This window comes from Balaenoptera ricei, chromosome 2, assembly GCF_028023285.1.
Source record: "Balaenoptera ricei isolate mBalRic1 chromosome 2, mBalRic1.hap2, whole genome shotgun sequence".
Classification (NCBI taxonomy): domain Eukaryota; kingdom Metazoa; phylum Chordata; class Mammalia; order Artiodactyla; family Balaenopteridae; genus Balaenoptera; species Balaenoptera ricei.
In genome coordinates this window covers 37,243,798-37,263,847 of record NC_082640.1, presented here as the reverse complement: position 1 = coordinate 37,263,847, position 20,050 = coordinate 37,243,798, and the positions used below count along the sequence as shown (strand labels likewise).

Below are 20,050 nucleotides of genomic sequence, written 5' to 3'. Positions count from 1 at the left end.
CTGGCTGGACCATGACTGACTAATGTATCAGTATTTTTCAGAAAAGTAGCTTTTCTTCTTTTATTTTTTTTTAAGTTTTCTTTTTTTAATTTGGCTGCGTTGGGTCTTCGTTGCTGCGTGTGGGCTTTCTCTAGTTGCAGCGAGCGGGGGCTACTCTTCGTTGCTGCGTGTGGGCTTCTCATTGCGGTGGCTTCTCTTGTTGCAGAGTACGGGCTCTACGTGTGCGGGCTTCAGTAGTTGTGGCGCATGGGCTTAGTTGCTCCAACAGCATGTGGGATCTTCCCGGACTAGGACTTGAACCCGCATCCCCTGCATTGGCAGGCGGATTCTTAACCACTGTGCCACCTGCGAAGTCCCTAGAAAAGCAGCTTTTCAATTCATGTATCAATTCTACTACTTTCTAAATTATTCATCTCTTTTACTTGGTGAAATAATATAGTTTAGCCAGTGCTATGCTGGTAATCCAACTCTCTTGAAAAAAAAAAAATCCCTGATTTGTCATATAGGTTTCCTCTTCTATCTGAAAGCAGAGTGTTCCTGTGAAGCTTAAGCCGAAATGGCGCACAGCAAAGAAGAAATTACCTTTTTCTGGAAATGAATCTATAGAATCAGTTCTCATGAGGCGATGGAGGGGAAGAAAAGGATTAGAAAGAAGACTCCAGATGATTGTAAGAAGGATCACATCTTGAGTCTGAAATTTTTAAATTACACCTGAAATTTTTAAATTACACCTCTCCAAAATGTAATGCTCATTCATTACATTTGTTAAATTAATTTAAAATAATCATTTCATTGGAAAATTTATTAGGTTTTTCTTACTTCAAAATAATTCCTAAATGCTATGGGCTAAATTATACCCCCTCCCACCCCCATAACCCCCAGTGTAACTGTATTTGGAGATAGAGCTTTTAAGAGGGAATTAAGGTTAAGTGATGTCATAAGGGTGAGGCTCTAATCTGAAAGGACTGGTGTCAAAAGAAGAGGAACAGAGACCAGAGCTTTCTCTGCCTGAGCAGAGAGAAGAGGTCATGTGAGCACACAGCAAGATGGTGGCCACCTACAAGCCAAGAGAAGAGGCCTCAGGATGAAACCCACCTAGCCAGCACCTTGATATTGGACTTCCCAGCCTCCAGAACTGTGAGAAGTAAATCTCTGTTGTTTAAGACTCCAGTCTGTGGCATTTTGTTATAGGAGCCGAGCTGAAGAATACACCAAATAGGCCCAACTGAAAGCCAAAAAACCAGAGCCCACAATAGTCAGTTTGTTTGGGGTGATGAAAAGTTTTGGAAATAAATAGTGGTGCTGGTCATGCAACATTGTGAATGTAATTAATGCCACTGAGTTGTACACTTAAAAATGGGGAAAATGGCAAATTGTTAGATATATTTTACCATAATCTTTAAAAACTAATAAAGTAATATACCAAAACCCATTAAATTGTACATTTTAAATGGGTGAATTGTATGGTATGTGAATTATATCTCAATAAAGCTATTTTAAAACAAAATCAGAGCCCAAACTGTGACTAGTAATCAAATAATTTCAACAAGAAAATTGCTGAAAATCCTTTAACAAATGTGACAGTGAGGAATCACATGCAGGTACACTTTCATATTTGCTACGGGCCACCAAAAGAAATGTCCTTTGGGCCTACTCCCCTGGGGGTCAGGGGTTGGAAAGCATCACCCTGGTGAAGGCCGTGTTCCAGTGAGAACCGCCCAAGAGGAGGGTGGCCAGTCTCTGCCTGAACGCCAGCTGCAGGTGGTACTGATGAGAATGCCTAGCTCCCCACCCTGGCTGTTACCACCTTTAAAAACAGCTGCCCCCAAACTTTTAAATATGTGAAGAGTCTCAACCTCACACATAAGAGAAATGCAGACTAAAAGTACAAATAATGATTTTTCATTTATCAGACTGGCAAAGGTCAAAAAGCCACTAAGGAGAGTGGTGGTGAGGTAAGAGAATCAGACCGATCATCATCGTTGCCGTCATAAAGTGGCACAATCTCTATGGAGGGCACTTTGACAGTATTTATAAAATTGAAAAATGCTCACATCCTCTGCCTTAGCAGTTTTAATTTTAGAAATGTATTCTACAGACATATTGTTCATGGATACAAAAGTTGTACACACTATTTGTAATTTCAAAGGATTAGAAAATTTTAATTGCCACATAACAGAAGCCTGGATATATAAATTATGGTTCAACTGAACAATGGTACATCATACAACTGGGATAAAGAACCAAGCTGCTCCTCTGTACCTTCTGAATTGTGTACCATGTAACCTTTATCAGCTGTTCAAGGCAAAAATGTTTTAAAATTTGGCAATTTAGTAGATAAAAATGGCATAACCTTATTTTAATTGCTATTTCCTTCATTGCTACTGGGGTTGACTTTTTTCATGATTATCTGTCACTATACATTTTCACGTCTGTAAAAAAGTTCACAAAACCTCTTTACATCCGTTGGCTCTTCAGATTCCATGATATTGTGAATGCAGACAGGGGTAAAACGCTGCCATTTTACACTTGGGGGAAATGGGGCTCCCAGATCTAAGAGTAGCTACCAAATATTTATTGTGCCATGCATCCTACCGGTTACTATTATTATTTTTATTATTTATTTGGTTGTGCTGGGTCTTAGTTGCGGCAGACGGGCTCCTTAGTTGTGACATGCGAACTCTTAGTTGCAGCATGCATGTGGGATCTAGTTCCCTGACCAGGGACTGAACCCGGGCCCCCTGCATTGGGAGCACGGAGTCTTTACCACTGTGCCACCAGGGAAGTCCCCTTACCAGTTATTTTTAAATATGTTACTTCTAACTTTCCCAACAGTCCTGCCAGGTAGTTATTACCAGTCTCATTCTACAAATAAAGAAACTGGGACTGAGAGGCTGGTTAACTTACCCACGGCCACTCAGCTGGTAACAGGGCTCTGTGGTCACCTGAATCCTGAATCAACATCCTTGCTATATAGCAGCTTCCTAGGGCCTGGGCAGAAAGATGCTGGAGTCAGCAGGCAGCATGGAGGTCCACCCAGTCCCATACGTGCAGAGAGGCATCACTTGCTGCGGACAACAAAGTCCTCGGTTTGCAGGGGTGCCAGGTGTGGGTGGTGACCAGTGGAGCAGTGTCTATCCCATTGCCGTCTAGGAAGATGTGACCTTTGTGAGTGAAGACAGGTTCTACTTGGTGCCCCGTTCCACCCCAAGACGTGACGTCATAGACCTGGACCGTCCCATCAAAACCTGAGGAAAAACAAGAAAAGAGAGCACTGACGCTGAATCTCTGAATGCTCTACGGAACCAAAACAGGCTAGAGGATGAGGAATCAAAGAGCCACAAGATACTTAAAGGCCAACTGAGGGAATTCCTTGGCGGTCCAGTGGTTTGGACTCTGCGCTTTCACTGCTGAGGGCGTGGGTTCTATCCCTGGTTGGGGAACTAAGATCCCACAAGCTGCGCGGTACAGCCAAATAAATAAATAAATAAAATTAAAGGCCAACGGAAGGGCATGTAACATCTGCCGTCAATGTCGGCGGCTGATGACTCCTCGGAGCATATAACAATAAGCATCTGTTGTCCATGTATCACGTGCCAGGCCCGAAGCTAATCTTGCATTCTCTCTTTTAACCCTCACAACTGTATGAAGTAGGTACTATTATTTTCCCAAGAAACGGAGGCTTTAAGAGACTTTTCAAACCTCTTCCACTTGCCCCCAATTCTAATCCCTCCACATGTGAGTCCCTCTCAGCAGATGGCCTTGTCTCCTGCTTGATGGGGGAAAGAGAAGCCTTTAGAGAGAACTACCCAAGCCTGGTTCTGCTCTTCTGCTCTTTCTGGATCCCGCCATAACCAATGACCCTCTCTTGCTCTCTCAACTGTTCTTTCAACCTCTCCCCCCATCAGAAGATCCTTCCATCGGCTTTCAGATACCTCATTACACACCCTCATTCAACTAGATACTGCTGGGCCAGACCCAGGAGCCTGCTGACCTAGCTAGCTTGCTGTAATTCTAAAAGCGAAAAGACTGAGCGGCACCACTGAGACCCTATCACCTCTCCCTGGTGCAGCCCGTGGCTGTCCTGGTGTCTTACCATCCGCAGCCTCTCCACCAACCTCAGAACTGAATTCCTGCTGGGACAGGAAAGGCCTGCTACCAACGTGGGGAAGTCTGGTAGCCAGGATGTGGAAGGGCCGCCACTGAAGAACCTGGAGAGCTAATTTGGAGCTTTTCTGTGAGCAACTTTAACTTCTGGGGCCAGATTTACTAAGGGACTATGGGCTCCTTCCTGAGCACTCAAGAGTCCCCGGAAGAGAGAGATCAAGTGACAGACACAAAATCCTCTCAGCAGTACCTGAAGTGGCCAAGCAGTTGTCCAGGCCTGGAGCCCAAGTCACTCGCAGCAGCTCTGGGTCAGGGCTAGGCGTGGACACTGGGCACTGGACCAAGCTCACCGGATGGCAGAGATCCCGGGGGTCAAGAAGACAGAGCTGCCCGTCCGAGCCAAGGCTGGCAATGCTGGGCCCAGGGCCCCGGCCCCCAGCTTCTGCACACCACCTCCCTCCAGCGGACCCAGATCCGGGCCTGAGGTTCTCTGACGGGGTCCACTTCTGGCGGGTGTCGACAAGCCCCAGGCGGCCCGAGGTGCAGCAGAAAGCAAAGGTGTCTGCGTCCAGGACCTGCAGGCTACTCAGCAACTCGCCGTCACTGACACCTGGATGGCGGGGCGAGAGGAGAAAAGTGGCTGCAGTCAGATGGGTCCAGCAGTTTGGCGGTGTTGGCTGGTCCAAGCCCCCTCCTCTGGGCAGCTCCCCACCGGCCCCCAGCCGAGCGAACCATTTCCTGCCGCCTTCTCATCTCACACGGTCCGCCTGGCTGATTGTGTGCTGGTCCCGGACTGCCTTCCCCGCCCCGGAACAGGAGCCCCCGAGGCCTGGCCTTGCCTCTCACTCATCTCGTTTCCCCAGCAGCTGGCACACAGGGTTGGATTCGGCTTCCAGCGTGGGTGGGTGGGGCTTGAGGAGCCGGCAAGGGGCTGCGGTACCTGAGCTGTACGTGGTCTTCTGTGATTCCAGATCCACCACCTTCAGACTGCTGAGCCTGGCCCCGTGGAGGACTCCGGGCGCCGCCGACGAGAAGATGGCCACCCTGGGCCAGAGACGCCCCTCCTTCTCGCGCACATCAATGGTGCTGACAGCCTTGATGACATCTAGGGGAAGATGGAAGCGGCTAAAGTCCAGAATGTTAATGCAGGTTTGAAACATTCCATGGTGAAGGCCTGCCAGAAGGTCAGGGGAGACGGGCTCACAGCTGGCGAGAGAGGATGTGGAGACATAATCACTGTGCGTTGCGTTTACTTTTTGGAAACTGTCAGAAGCACTGTAGTTTCTCTATAATTTGTCTTATGAACTGTTTCGCACATGGGAGATAATGAATCACAGCAGCCATCTCAAAACCTCCCAAGCAATTCTGGCTTTTTATAGTTTTGTGGAGAACAAATAAAGGAAGAGAAAAGGAAAGAACACGCCGATGATGTTGTTTACACCTTAACTGAAAATAACAGGAACGGAGTTCATGAAGTAATACTATTTCTTCAAAAACATGTCCCATGACCTCAAGCAATTGGCCGAATCCTAACAGGTCAAGGTTATAACACAGATGTCTTTGTCTTCAAACATAAACAGGGCAAGAAAGTCCACATCTTTTTTACACTGAACGTTAAAAAGACATACTTGCCCTCAGGTTAAATCAAATTTTAACTTTGTTCACCTCAGTCTGCTTCGACAGCAGACAGGTTCCCGTCTCTGCATTCTCCATTTATAACATAGTTCAGAACAAGTAGTTTGCTGTACAAACTACTTAAAGGGAGATGCATATTTTCCATTTTATATTTTCTTGCTCCAAGAGGGAGCTCACTGTTTGGTTTCACATTCTCTGAAGAAAATGGAGATCTATGTATTTTTAAATTCTAGAGGATAGGTAAGAGGATGAGCAAGGGACGGATGAGAGAAGGAACACTAACACGGCTTATCAAGCGAGCACGTGGCAGTCAGTTCCCTGGAGACAGTTCACATACAAGGAGTCACAGAAGGTGCGGCCAGGCTGGGCTAGGATGCAGAGGCCCCTTGAGTCCTGCTCCCCAAGCCACAGACTCTCAGTGCACTTCGTCTAGACTTGTTGAACATAACTGCTCTACCCTAGGAGCCGCAGAGGTCGGAGCAGACAAAACAGCTGAGCCTCAGGACCATGTGTCTCCGGGGAGTGCCAGTGAGGCTGCGATTCAAACCAGCCCAGCACAGCTTGCCTCACTCCCCCAGGCCCCACTTAAGCGGCTCCCTCTTCCCTTTCCACAGACTCTGAGGAACCCGGAACAGATTCCCCAGGACCTGCTGCTCTGAGCCAGGGGTGGTTCTCAGATATGATTTGTCCCCTGATGGCGGGGAAGGAGGAGGTCAAGGGAAAGCCTTCAAAGACCTATTTCAAAGATGCAGTGGAAGACAAAGGCTTCAGAGCTCCTGACTGGAGGGTTGTGCTCCGTAGTTACAACAGGAAAGAAATGCAGGTTCCTCCTCATCCCCTCTCTTGTCAGTGTCAAAATGCCCCCTTTAGGAAATCCACACCAACTAGCCAAATGAAAAGAAAAACTACTACAAAATCAAAGCAAAAGATGCAGTGAGGCACCTCCAAGAACTGGGCAATAAAAGAAAGAAGGCTGTCTGAAGATTAAACCAACAGAACGGGTCAGAGCTGCAGTAGGCACACTCCTTAAGGAGTCAGAATGGCTCCAGACCTGCAGTACTGAGCTAACATATTACCACGTCAAAAGGAAAAGTGGTGGCCATGAGAGGGGGCTGTTCAGCCACAAAGGCAAAGAAAATGCTGGGGCCCGTCCACGGCAGAGAGAGCCATTCCAGACTGAAGTTAACTTCCAAGTAGAGGCTTCGGGAGACATTCAGCTGAAGCTGTTAGGTATGTCTCCATCTAAAGACATTCTCAGTGGACCCCTCAGCCCCAGAGCTGAGAGGGGAGGCCACAGGCCCTCCCTCCAGGGGCCTGGACAGCACCTAGGCCTGGGGAGCCAAGCCTTCACAAGTTCTATACTCTCTGCCTAAGACAGCTTATGAAAACACCATTTGGAAGCCTCGGAGCTGATTCCTCTTGTTATGGTTATGTTTATCGTGCAGGCTTTGATTAGGTTAGGTCTTCTATAGGAAAAGAATAAGGATCTGGAATATTCCACTTTTAGGGATACTTATTTTTTCATTATAAACTAATAAATCTGCGTTCTGGTTTATACAGCAGTCCTGTGAGTCTGGTGAGCGCGTCTGCCCCTAATAACAGATTAGATTTGTTCTGAGTGTGCTGACAGAATCAGGTTTCTGAGATACCAAAGCTGTGGGTCAAATCTGGACCTTGGAAAATTCACCAAGATAATGCTACATTTTTAGGCGTCTAGGAAAACAGCTGGCCAGCCTTCCCCAGATTCTGGAATATTCTGCACTAATATCCAGGGGAAGGTAACTATCTGATTTCCTACTCTCATATGGGTGTCAGAGCAAGTCTCCTTGGGCCTAGCTCTCCTGGGCCTGGGGCTACAGGTTCTACATGGCACCTGGTACCCCAGGCACTGTCAGGGCAAAAGAGCTCCAAGGCGCCCCCTCATCTTTAAACCATTGCTGCCCCACGCAGCCTATTTTTAGAGAAAGATAAAAAACAACTATGGCGGCTTCCCTGGTGGCGCAGTGGTTGAGAATCTGCCTGCCAATGCAGGGGACACGGGTTCGAGCCCTGGTCTGGGAGGATCCCACATGCTGCGGAGCAACTAGGCCCGTGAGCCACAACTACTGAGCCTGCGCGTCTGGAGCCTGTGCTCCGCAACAAGAGAGGCCACGACAGTGAGAGGCCCACGCACCGTGATGAGGAGTGGCCCCCGCTTGCCGCAACTAGAGAAAGCCCTCGCGCAGAAGCGAAGACCCAACACAGCCATAAATAAATAAATAAAATTTTAAAAAAACCAAACTATAAGTTACTGACATAAGGATCGACATAGAGATCACTGGAACCGAATGGAGAGTCCAGAAATAAATCCTTATATTCACAATCAACCGATTTTCACCAAAGGCACCAACGCAGGTCAGTGGAGAAAGGCCAGGCTTTTTGACAAATGGACAACCAGACATTCACATGAAAAAGATGAACTTAGACCCTTCCCTCATACCTACCATACACAAAAGTTAACTCTAAAGAGATCACAGACTTAAATGTTGGAGCTAAAACAATAAAACTTTTGGAAAAAAAACACTGGGGAAAATCTATGGATTAAGTAAAGATTTCTTAGATATGACACTGTTTTATTATTAAAACGGACCTCATCAAAATTTAAAACTTTTATGCTTCAAAGGACACTATTAAGAAAATGAAAAGACAGGGAGAAAATATTAGCAAAACATATATCTGATAAATAACATGTATCTAGAATGTACAAAGAACTCTCACAAGTCAATAAAGACAAAACAGCCAATCAAAAAGCGGGCAAAATATTTGATAAAATGTAAGCACCAAGAAAGCATGGAACATCTATGTGAGTGCTTGCTGTTATATCCCCAGAACCTTGCCCAATGCTTGGCACACTGGAAGCACACAATGAATAATGACTGAATGATGAAATGCTAGCTACTGCTACAAATAACATTAATAATAATAATAATAATAATTATTATTATTATTATGTGCCCTTTCATAAGTAGATCTTACTTCCAGGAACCAGATCTAAGCAAAATGGTGGCACAGACTATGTTGCCAGTAAGTAAATACCCTACGACCTTTTTTTCAGAGCCCTTACATACTATACTGAGATCGATTATTATTATCTAACTATAGTTACCACCAGGCATAGTTATAAGCAGACTCTGAAGTCAGACTAGATTTAAGTCTTGGTTCTGCGACCATCTTTGTGACTTTGAACAAGTTAGCCTCTCTGGGAAAGAGTTTGTTCTCAGACTCATGAGAATTTAATGAGATCACACATGGAAAGTGATTAGTACAGTGACTGGAATATAATATACACTCATTAATATTACTGTTACATCTTATAGATTGTTAATTAATCCAAACAAGTATCTATTAAAATGTACAGTGGGGCTTCCCTGGTGGCGCAGTGGTTGAGAATCTGCCTGCCAATGCAGGGGACACGGGTTCCAGCCCTGGTCTGGGAAGATCCCACATGCCACGGAGCAACTGGGCCCGTGAGCCACAATTACTGAGCCTGCACGTCTGGAGCCTGTGCTCCGCAACGAGAGAGGCCGCGATGGTGAGAGGCCTGCGCACCGCGATGAAGAGTGGTCCCCACTTGCCGCAACTAGAGAAAGCCCTCACACAGAAACGAAGACTCAACACAGTCATAAATAAATAAATAAAAGAACGTGAATTTCTTTAAAAAAAAAAAGCAAACTGGGCTATTCATTTCAGTAACAGTCAAGTGGTCTTAGTTTAAAAAAAAAAAAAAATGTACAGTGAAACTGGAATATCAAAGGGCCTGTGACAGCATGTTATCTCAGCCTGCTGGCGGAAAAAAAATAACAACAAAACACCCTTAGGAAGATTCAAATAGGCATTTTACCAAAGATACATGAATGGCTAATAAGCATATAAAAAGATGCTCAACATTATTAGTCATTAAGGAATTGCAAATGAAAGCCACATAATATACAATTTTACATCCATTAGGACAGCTTTAATAAAAAAGACAGATAGGGCTTCCCTGGTGGCGCAGTGGTTGAGAATCTGCCTGCCAGTGCAGGGGACACGGGTTCGAGCCCTGGTCTGGGAAGATCCCACATGCCACGGAGCAACTAGGCCCGTGAGCCACAACTACTGAGCCTGCGCGTCTGGAACCTGTGCTCCACAACAAGAGAGACCACGATGGCGAGAGGCCCGCGCACCGCGATGAAGAGTGGCCCCCGCTTGCCACAACTAGAGAAAGCCCTCACACAGAAACGAAGACCCAACACAGCCAAAAAACAAAATTAAATAAATTAATTAAAAGTAACATTAAAAAAAAAAAAGTTACTGTTGACCCACATCCTTGCCAGTTAAAAAAAAAAAAAAAAAAAAAAAGATAGATAATAAAATGTTGGTGAGGACATGGAGAAACAGGAACCCTCATACACTGCTGGTGGGAATGTAAATGATGAAGCCATTTTGGAAAAGAGTTTGGGAGTTTCTTAAAAAATCAAACATAAATTTACCACATGATCCAGCAATTTTATTCCTAATGTCTATCCAAGACATATGAAGACATATGTCCACACAGAGATTTGTACATGAATGTTCTTAGCAGCATTATTCCTAATAACCAAAAATCAGATCCATCAACTGGTGAACAGATAGACAAATGTGATACATCCATAAATGGAATACTGTTCAGCCATAAAAAGGAACAAACTGCTGATACACGTTATGACATTGTATGACATGGTGGCCCTCAAAAGTACTATGCTCAGTGAACGAAGCCAGATACAAGAGACCACATATTGTATGATTCCATTGATATGAAATATCCAGAAAAGGCAAATCTATCATAGAGACAGAAAGCAGATTAGTGGTCGCCTGGGGCAGGGTGTGGGCATGGGGGTTAATAGTAATTGGCATGATGGATCTTACTGGGGTCATGAAAATATCCAAAACTGATTATAGTGGTGGTTGCACAACTTGTTAAATTTACTAAAAAAAAAATCACTGAACTGTATACTTAAAATGGGTGACTTTCAATAAAATTATGAAAAAATAAACAATCATAACTACAAATAAGGATATACACACACCTGGAAGCTACAGCATCAGACAAGTGACAAGGAAGAAACAACAAAGGAAAGTCCACAGGGTCAGCGACCTCAAAAACCAAATGAGGACCAGAAGCGCCTTCCTGCAGCAATGAAGCTTGGGGAGAAGCCAACAGCTGCTACCGGTTTCTGGGAAGCATCCAAGTGAGGCAGAGGACCACACAAGCCAAGGGGCAGTTCCAAGAGTGGCTGTCTTTGCCTCTGAGGCCCGCTTCCACGCTGGTCAGCAATGGTCTAACCCAAGGAGGGATGGCAGGGGCTGGATCAGGGCTGCAGGCTCCGGTGCCTGCCTGACAGGGGAACCGCAAACCTCCTGCTGGAGGGGATACTATGAAGGAACTCCCCGACTTCCAGAGGAACAGGACTAACGCTTCCTGCGCCTTTCCCAACTTTCCTGTTCCCGTTGGGCAGCAGAGTGACATCTCTGAGTGGGAGACTGGTCAGCCCAGCCTCGTGCTCACTCACTGTTTTCCCTCCCTGAGAGCAGCATGGCTGCAATGAGAGGTGACCTCCCTGCTGCCCTCGCTCTGCCCCTGCCCGGGGTGGGAGAGGCCCGAAGTTCACCAGGTGCTCTGCCTCTGGCTGGGCTGGTAAACTCAATTCCTGAAGCAAGCTATAGGAAGCTCCACTTGGGGCTTGTGTGCACTGCTGTGGCTGCTAATTCACCTTTGCTGCATTGAAGCAGATACTGCATTTTTAAAAGAATTTTTTGGCCACGCCATGTGGCATGTGGGATCTTAGCTCCCCGACCAGGGACTGAACCCGTGCCCCCTGCAGTGGAAGCGCAGTCTTAACCACTGGACTGCCAGGGAAGTCCCAGTAGATACTGCATTTTAATTCCCACTGGCTCTGAGTCTGTTTCTTAACTGGCTCAGATTAGGGATTGGGGGTGTGAGAGTAACAGGTTTTCCTACAAACCCAACCCCGCCAAGTCAAAGTCACTTACCGCTGTCCTCCGCAATCTGCCACACCTGCAGGTAACAACCGGGAAGGCCACTGGTCACCAGCAACCTATTCAGGATGGATAGGAAATCTCAGCCCAGACAGCGGGGAGCTCACCCACATAGCCCTCAGCCTCTCCCTCTCCAGCCCACTCAGCTTGGGATTCCTACACTCCCCGTATCAGGAGAGCTTACGCAGGGAGGGGTCCTCAAGATCAGTCACCCTCACTTAACAGAGGAGGAGCAGGCTTGTTCGCCTTTAGGGACAGGTCCACAGCTCACAGAGAGTCGTGGGACTGAGCCCTGGCTTCCACGTGGCATGACGTGTGCTAGAGGACCCAGCAGGCAGCCTGAATACAGAACCCTCACCCAGAGGCTCTGGCCTCTGCCAACTGAGCTATTAGCCCCAACTACCCACCACCAGCTCTCTGAGAAACTAAGAGCATCCCTTCTACTTTATATCTATTCCCTAGAGCAACGCCAGCAATCTGTGGGTTACCATAGTCAAGAGGTCCGTGAGGGACTGTAAAGCCACCGAGCACTGGTTTCTTTGTATTCCAGATCTGTGTGTGCACGTGCCCTCCCATGTGCCCCTGTGCTGAGGCGGGACGGGGAGGGGTGGTGATAAAGATACAGGATACCCCTAAAGTTCCAGCCACTCCATCCTGAATGGAAGGTCTGGGTCACAGAGCTGACCATACCTGGTGTCTGGCACATACTTCAGATCAAAGACAGATCTGTCTGAAAATCCTCCATGGCGTACCTTGAAATCTCTTTCAGGGAGTAAGCCCTAAAATACAAAGAGGTGGCCAATCAGATAGGGGACCACTCTCCAAAGGAACGTTTCAGACAAGTTCTAGGTAAGGAGCCATTTCCCAGCCTAGCAGGAAGCCACGGAAGCCGCTCAGGTGGCAATGATGCTTCTCTGGGCAGGGCCTCAGGGTGCTATTATTTGCAAATGTTGGTCTCAGCTGCCTACACAGATAGCTTCCTTTCTTTCCTGCACAGCCAGAACCTTTCTTCTAACCTTTCACCACAGCACAGTGTTATATTCCAAGCCTTCTTAGAGGAGTCACAGAGGCTTAACAGAGAAAGGTGGAATGTATCAGCCAACTAACACAGCCCCATTCCTCCCCACACCTCGCACTGGAAGTTAGGTGGGTTCTTCCAGCAATAAAAATACAACTGCCAGGACTTCCCTGGTGGCTCAGTGGTTAAGAATCCACCTGCTAGTGGTTAAGAATGCGCCTGCCAATGTAGGGGACACGGGTTCGAGCCCTGGTCCGGGAAGATCCCACATGCCATGTAGCAACTAAGCCCGTGCACCACAACAACTGAGCCTGTGCTCTAGAGCCCGCGAGCCACAACTACTGAGCCTGCGTGCCACAACTACTGAAGTCTGCGTGCCACAACTATGAAGCCCGTGTGCCTAGAGCCCATGCTCTGCAACAAGAGAAGCCACCGCAACGAGAAGCCCACGCACCACAACGAAGACCCAAAGCAACCAAAAGTAAATAAAATTTAAAAAATAAATAAAGAAAAAAAGAAAATGCATGGTATTTAAAAAAAAAAAGGAATCCACCTGCTAATGCAAGGGACACGGGTTCGATCCCTGGTCCAGGAAGATCCCACATGCCGCAGAGCAACTGAGCCTGTGCACAACTATTGAGCCTCTGCTCTAGAGCCCGCGAGCCACAACTACTGAAGCCCACGCACCTAGAGCCCATGCTCTGCAACAAGAGAAGCTACCGCAATGAGAAGCCCGCACACCGCAACGAAGAGTAGCCCCGCTCACCGCAACTAGAAAAAGCCAGCGCAGCACCGAAGACCCAACGCAGCCAAATAAATAAATTAAATAAATAAACTAATTAATTAAAAAAAATACAACTGCCAATTATCCAGTGCTCACTGTGTCAGCCACCCTGTTTAGTGCTTTACTCTATCATGTTGAATTCTTACAACCACTCTGTGACCTGGGCACTATAATTATCCCTGTTCTAAAATGACAAAGCCAAGGCATAGGGAGCTTAAGCAACTTTTCTAAGGTCACAGGGGTTATGTTATACATCTGAACCCAAGTCTGTCTAACTGAAGTCCATGCTCTTAGCCACTAGACTCTACTATCTCCACGTGAGGAACCAGAGGCAGGGGAGGAGGAGGTGGCCACAAGAGAACAGAGGGAAAGCCAGGGGTGAGGTGGGAGGTAAATCAGGTCTCTCATCAAGGCTCAATTTTGGTGAGCTCCTGACTTAGCTTCAGGGGTAGGGATGAGGAAGATCAAGAACATTAGGAAGGCAATTTACCCAAGGGCAATAAAGGCCGGACTGATCTAGCCAATGAGGCTGAAGTGATTTTATACTAACATTAGGCAGCTATCAACTCTTCGTGACACATTCTTTTCTCTTGGCTTCTGGGTCACTGGCCTTTTCTGAGACTCCTCCTTCTTCAAAGACTATTCTTTCTCAGTACTCCTTGTGGGTTCATCATCTTCCTCTACCCATTTCTTAAATGTTCTCCCTGAGGTTCTGTCTTTAGCCATCTTCTGCTCTTATTCTTTATATACTACATATTCATCCTAGGTGATCTTAACCATTCTAAGGTTTCAACCACCCTTCATACTCTAATTGCTCCCTAAATTTTTTTTTTTCCGGCCGTGTGGCACAGCTTATGGGATCTTGGTTCCCCGACCAGGGATCGAACCCAGGCCCCCTACAGTGGAAGTGTGGTGTCTTAACCACTGGACCACCAGGGAATTCCCCCTAAATCTATTATTGATAAAGTATAATTGACTTCTTGCTCTAGGAGCCCTCTGTAAATCCCAGGACTTTCTGTACAACTTACCTCTGTGCACGTTTGCCTCCCTTTATTAGACTATAAGGGCAGGCCCAGTGCTTACAGTTTCTCTCTTTCTAGTATCCAGGACAATATTTAGTAGACAATAGGAGCTCCATAAAGATTTAATAAATGAGTAGAAGTAGACACATATACTCAGCATAAATATTTCAAGTTACCTGGTTTTCTTTTACAGAAAGTCTGAGAGGTAATATCAGATGAAGAATCTCATTTTTTTTCAGGCTTTCATAGCCAGCAACCAAGATTCCTGGAAAAAGAAGCAGAATAAGCTGTGACAAAGTGCTAGAAAGATTCTGGACCACGGCTGGGTCCAGACACTCTGCCAAATCTTCCAAAGCAAAGATAAACTCTTCTGCCATTGGTATGCAGCCTTGTACTGAGGGATGGAAGAGATCTAGATTTTCATAAGAGATATATAATGCTGATGGGGCATGAAATTGCTACAAGTGACCAAGAGGCCCTCAAGCTCCCAGAAGAGTGGTTGGGTCCCTCTGGGCTGAGCTCCTGAGTTCCAGCTTGAGGAGTGGTTCTTCAGGGCCAGGCAGGGCATATCACCTTTGTCACCAATCCATTCAAGGACTCGAGTGGCTCCCGAGAGGTCGAATGCATGGAAATCCTGGTACCTGCATGATAGGGACACAACGTCACACGATGCATGGCACTTTACAGCTGTTAAAGAACCTGAGATGTTAGCATGGTTCGGCAGTTGGGGGCCCAGGCTCTGGAATCAGGCAGAACTGGGATCAAGTCTTGTTACACATTTCATCCCCTGTGTGACTGGGAGCAGGCCAGTCACAATTTCCCCGAGCCTCGTCCTCATCTGTAAAAAGGAACTCCTAGAGTACTCAGACTCCCCAAGGTTGATGTGAGGAATCGAGATAATCTTTGTTTAAGGTTTAAACCAGAGCCTGGCGCAAAATAAACAGTCACTTATGTTATTATTGTCCTCCACAAGCACTGCCCCTACTAGTACTTCACACAATTTGCACACACAGGAAGGTGCCATTTCCCAGCTGCGGGAGCCGAGGCCCAGGCGGAGTCCTCCGTACAGGTCCCGCCCCACATGCCGCGAGTTCCCTGCGTGCTCCACGCCACGCCCGTCCGCCCCCAAGCCAGCTCCAGGCCCGGATTCCACGTCCCAAGCCCACACGATTTACAAGCGCAAGGATTCCACCAGCCAGTCCTCCGCGGGCTCCATAGCAACTGTCGCTTCCGGTACCCCACTTCCGCCTCTGAACCTTCCTGGGCAAGCGCGGCCCTCTCGCGAGGAGTGGGGCGCGGCCTGGTCTGACCCGGGGGCGGGGCCTTAGAGGTGCCCTAGCGCCGCCGTGGACATGCAGTACCCTTAGCTAGCTAGGTCCGGGATTCTCCGGATAAACTCGCCTGGAAACAAGACGCAAATTCAGGGATTCCCAGGATGTCAGTTCCGGGCGGGGCCTGAGGGACCAAATACACGCTCGTTTTATGACCTGGTATTTGCAGATCAGAGGAAAAGGCCAGATAAAATACAGGACGCCCGGTTAAATTCCAATTTTAGGTAAACAACGAATAATTTTTTTCGTTTAAGTATGTCCATGCAATATTTAGGATATCTTATACGAAAATATTATTCATTGTTTATCTGAAATTCGAATATAACTGGGTGTCCTGTACTTTTATTTGCTAACTGGCAATCCCACAAGGCTAGAGAAAAGAGTAAGGGGACCTCGGGTCTGGATCTCAGCTCAGCTCTCTCCTTGGTATGTGCTGGGCACTCCCCTCAAAGCTTGGCGTGAGGATGAAATCAGGTAAGCAAAGCCCTACCGTGTAGTGTATGTAGGTGGGAGCTTTTACAGGTGGGAAACAGGAGAGACTTGCCTCTGCCGGTAGGTGGCAGAGGCGAGAGTAGAAAAGCGCCTGGCAGAGGACCTGGCATACAGCACGTGTTGAGTACCTGCTTCCTGAATGAGTGAATGAGTAGGAGTCCAGAGTCAGTGCCAGACTGGTGCCACGGAGTGTCCTGGGCTCTTTGGGGCCAGCCCCATCTCACTGAACACTGGGTTTTTCAGTCTCCTTTCCCTCCCATCCCCTCCAACATGGGTAGAAAGAGAGGACCAGACAGTCTATGTAAAGAGCAGGGTTTTATTCACAACTTCAACTGGGAAGCAAGAAATACAGCAGGGACATCATCTGCATCTGATTGGCGATATTCCTGACAACCCAACCAGAAATCACAGTAACGGAGTAACAGAGATGTGAGCCCACGATTTACATCCAGATGGGGCTGCCTGGGTCCCATTCAGCACCTTCCCTGGGTGGGCACAATCTAAGCCATGTCATCTTGTCTTCCTGATGAATGGCATCACTTCTGCAGCATTTGCACCAGCACCCTCCTGTACTGAAGAGGAGCACACAGAGGAATTCACCTGGTCAGGGGGACAGATGATAGGGGCATCCTGCCATTCCTAAGTGCTAGGCATCCACAGAGGTAGGCAGGGGCAGGCCCCCCAGTGCCTTTCTCCCTGAAGGGCCTGGGAGGGGTCAGGGTAGTGGTTTTCTCAGAATAACAGCCTAAACCTCACAGAGTGGTCATGACAGTCAAAGGAGATCATAGAAGTAAAGTCCAAGTACCATGCCTGGCCCTGGGCCGGACAGTGTTTTTACTCCCCCACCTCCAGCTCTGCCCAAGACCTCACTTCTGAAGTCCCACCCCCCAGGGCTAAGTACTGCTTCCTCTGAGATTCTCTAGTTGGTCTTCATGTTTCAGGCCTTTGAGACCAGCCAGTGGCCCCGGAGGGGACATTGTCTGCCTTCAGACTCAGCCAGCCCGAGCACCTGGCCCTTACATCTGAGGTCTCCAGAGGCTGATGGTTCTTTTTTTTTTTTTGGCCACACTGCGCGGCATGTGGGATCTTAGTTCCCCACGGGGCTGGGGATGAACCTTCTGTAGGGAATGCCCCTCCCTTCTTTCAAAATGTACATACTATATGCTAGGCATGGTGGGGGACACAAAGTTAAGTTAGCCACTGGTGCTGCCAGGAAGCTCACAGACTGGCAACAGCTCCTGTTTATTAAGCGCTTTCTATGCATTAGGCATCATGCTCAGCATGTGACACAAATGGTCTCATTTATGAGGAGAGGGGCACTATTGTTCCCATTTTATGGATGAGGAAGATGAGGCTTGGAGAGGTTAAATGACATTTCTAAGGTCACACAGCTACTAAGTAGCTAGCTTATGAGCCCAGCATGCTATCACCAGAGCTCACATTCTACCACATCACACTGCCTTCTTCACATAGCAACGAAGTACCAGGGAAGGTGGTGTGGGATGGGGACAGCGCCAGGAACAGAGAATGGAGGAGCTGCCCCTCTGCCAGGCTGGAGGTGAAAGCTGGCTTGGCTCCACCTCTGGGGCCTTGAACCCCATAGGTCAGTGGTTTACAACCAAGGGTGATTTTGGCTCCCTCCCCTGTCCCCTCCCCAGAGGACCTCTGGCAATGTCTGGAGGCATTTTTGGTTGTCCTAACAGTATCTATCCATACTCTAGTGGATAGAGATGAGGGACACAGCTAAGCTTCCTACAATGCACAGGACAGCTCCCACAACAGAAAACTGTCCAGCCCAGAATATCAAGTGCTGGCGTTGAGAAATCCTGCCACTGGTCACTGAGGCAGACGAGAGACTGGGAAGAGCACTGGTCAAGGTGAAGAAGGTCTAGACTCTGTCTTGGCTGCTGACTAACTCTTTTCATCCCTTCTCTGAGCCTCAGGGTCCCAACAGGCACATACAGGGCACAGCAAAGGTGGACAGCTGGGGTGGGGCAAGTCTGTGTAGACTGGGGTGGAGGTAGCAGAAGGTCCTGCTGGAAGAAGCTGGATAATCCCAGGCTGTGACTTTAGACTGGGCAATGGGTGAGGGGAACGTCTTCCCCTACTTTTTGTTCCATGGGGTTTGCTGGGAAGGTCAGCTTTCTTTCTTCAGAATCCTCTCCGTTTGAGATCTAGATCACAGGGAGAGCCTAGAATCTCTGGCTTTCTTGGGTGGGCCTATCACACCCTGGCTGAGCACTCACACCGTAAGCCCAATGCTGGATCCAGGGGCAGCCCTGGCTGAGCCTCTCCCGGGCCTGAGGTGGGGGCCTGGCTCACCTGGGTGTGAGGTGCTGGGCCGCTGAGGCTCATGCCCAGAGCTTTCTTTTGCAGGAGGATCCTGAGCAGATCATGACTCAGCTGCAGTCTCTGGTCCCTCAGGGAGATGAGGGGAGCTGTCCCCAATAGGGATGGGCTGGGGGGCTCCAGACTCTTCTTGCCCATGAAGTGACCTAGAAAGGAGATGCCGAGGCACAAGGAAGTCAGGGAGCAAGGATCCTATCCCAGTGGGAAAGCTCCCCATCTCTCCCACTTTTCAGTTCTCATGGCAGGAGGGTACACAACCTTCCTCCTCCTCGTCACCAGGAGCCACAAAGACCACGGGTGGTGGCAAAGCCTGTACCTCAGTTTTTCCTGAGCAGGTAGATGGGATGGAGGGGGTGGTACAGCTGGAAGGAGGGTGGGATGCCCCAGGGCCAGGAAGAAACTCTGCCAGTTGTGCTATCTGCTTAGAAGAGGGACGGGAAACGGCAGAGAAGGAAGTGGAGAACAAGAGGTGTCTGGAAGGTGGAGGTGCAGAGAGAAGACACACCAGAGGTTAGAAGATTCAGTAGAGTCTTGTCTAAGAGAAGGGGCACGGGCTGGCAGGTAGATTTAGGATCCAGCCCCAGCTCTGCTTTAAACTGGCTGGGTGAGTGATTTAACCAAGTCATTGGGTCTGGGTCTCAAGTTCCCCATCTGTTAGGTGAGTTCCAGGGTCCCCTCTAGCCTGGACACTAGTGTCCATGGCTGAGGAGAGGGCAGAGAAGGAAAATGGGGTCAGAGCAGGGTTGGGGGCGCTTGCCCGTACCGCGAAGACTTACCGGTGGCCCAGAGATTGCCCCGCGGGTGCACTCGGATCTTGCTGGCCCGGCTGCGGGGCTCCGGGAGACCCCAGCTAAACGGGGCGGCGCCGGCAGCGAGCAGAGCGAAGAGCAGAAGGCCTCCGAGCAGCCGAGCGCCCCGCGCCCGCAGGGTCATGGCTGGGTGCCGGCCGCGCCTCTGTTCAGGTGCACTTAGCCGGGGCTCAGGTCCCTGACGAGCGCCTTCCCTCCTTTTAAACCCGCTCCCCTGGGGGCGGAGCCTGCCCCGAAGAGCCCGCCCCCGGCGCGCTCGCTGCCGCCCGTGCTCCGCCCTCCCTCGACCCTCTTGTCCGCGCCAGCCCTTGGGCGGGGGTCTCGGTCAGGGGCCCCCTCCACAGCCCGCACGGCCGCACTTCTAACCCCACGTGGGCACCGCTTTCTCAGGGCGTTCGGGCCCAAGCCCACCACCTTCAAGCTGGGGACCTGGGCAAAGCGGGCTCCTC

General features: G+C 48.7%; 2 protein-coding genes across 3 annotated transcripts; both read right to left on the bottom strand.

The window, feature by feature from the left end:
- Window positions 1–2,134: 2,134 nt before the first annotated feature.
- Window positions 2,135–15,864, bottom strand: WDR73 (WD repeat domain 73). The gene is made up of 8 exons (XM_059912404.1): window positions 15,796–15,864; window positions 15,194–15,261; window positions 14,797–14,885; window positions 12,487–12,575; window positions 11,791–11,855; window positions 5,048–5,212; window positions 4,358–4,717; window positions 2,135–3,248 (listed from the first exon to the last, which is right to left on the bottom strand). Exons 1-8 carry the CDS (start codon window positions 15,834–15,836, stop codon window positions 3,013–3,015), a joined length of 1,113 nt encoding a protein of 370 aa, XP_059768387.1. The 5' UTR covers window positions 15,837–15,864; the 3' UTR covers window positions 2,135–3,012.
- An 881-nt stretch (window positions 15,865–16,745) lies between these two features.
- On the bottom strand, window positions 16,746–19,795 carry NMB (neuromedin B). 2 transcript variants are annotated; one of them, XM_059915369.1, is made up of 3 exons: window positions 19,569–19,795; window positions 18,766–18,938; window positions 16,746–17,015 (listed from the first exon to the last, which is right to left on the bottom strand). In XM_059915369.1, exons 1-3 carry the CDS (start codon window positions 19,723–19,725, stop codon window positions 16,980–16,982), a joined length of 366 nt encoding a protein of 121 aa, XP_059771352.1. In that variant the 5' UTR covers window positions 19,726–19,795; the 3' UTR covers window positions 16,746–16,979. The 2 variants fall into 2 exon arrangements, with proteins under 2 accessions (XP_059771352.1, XP_059771351.1); XM_059915368.1 differs by having other exon boundaries at window positions 16,746–17,010.
- Between the last annotated feature and the right edge of the window lie 255 nt (window positions 19,796–20,050).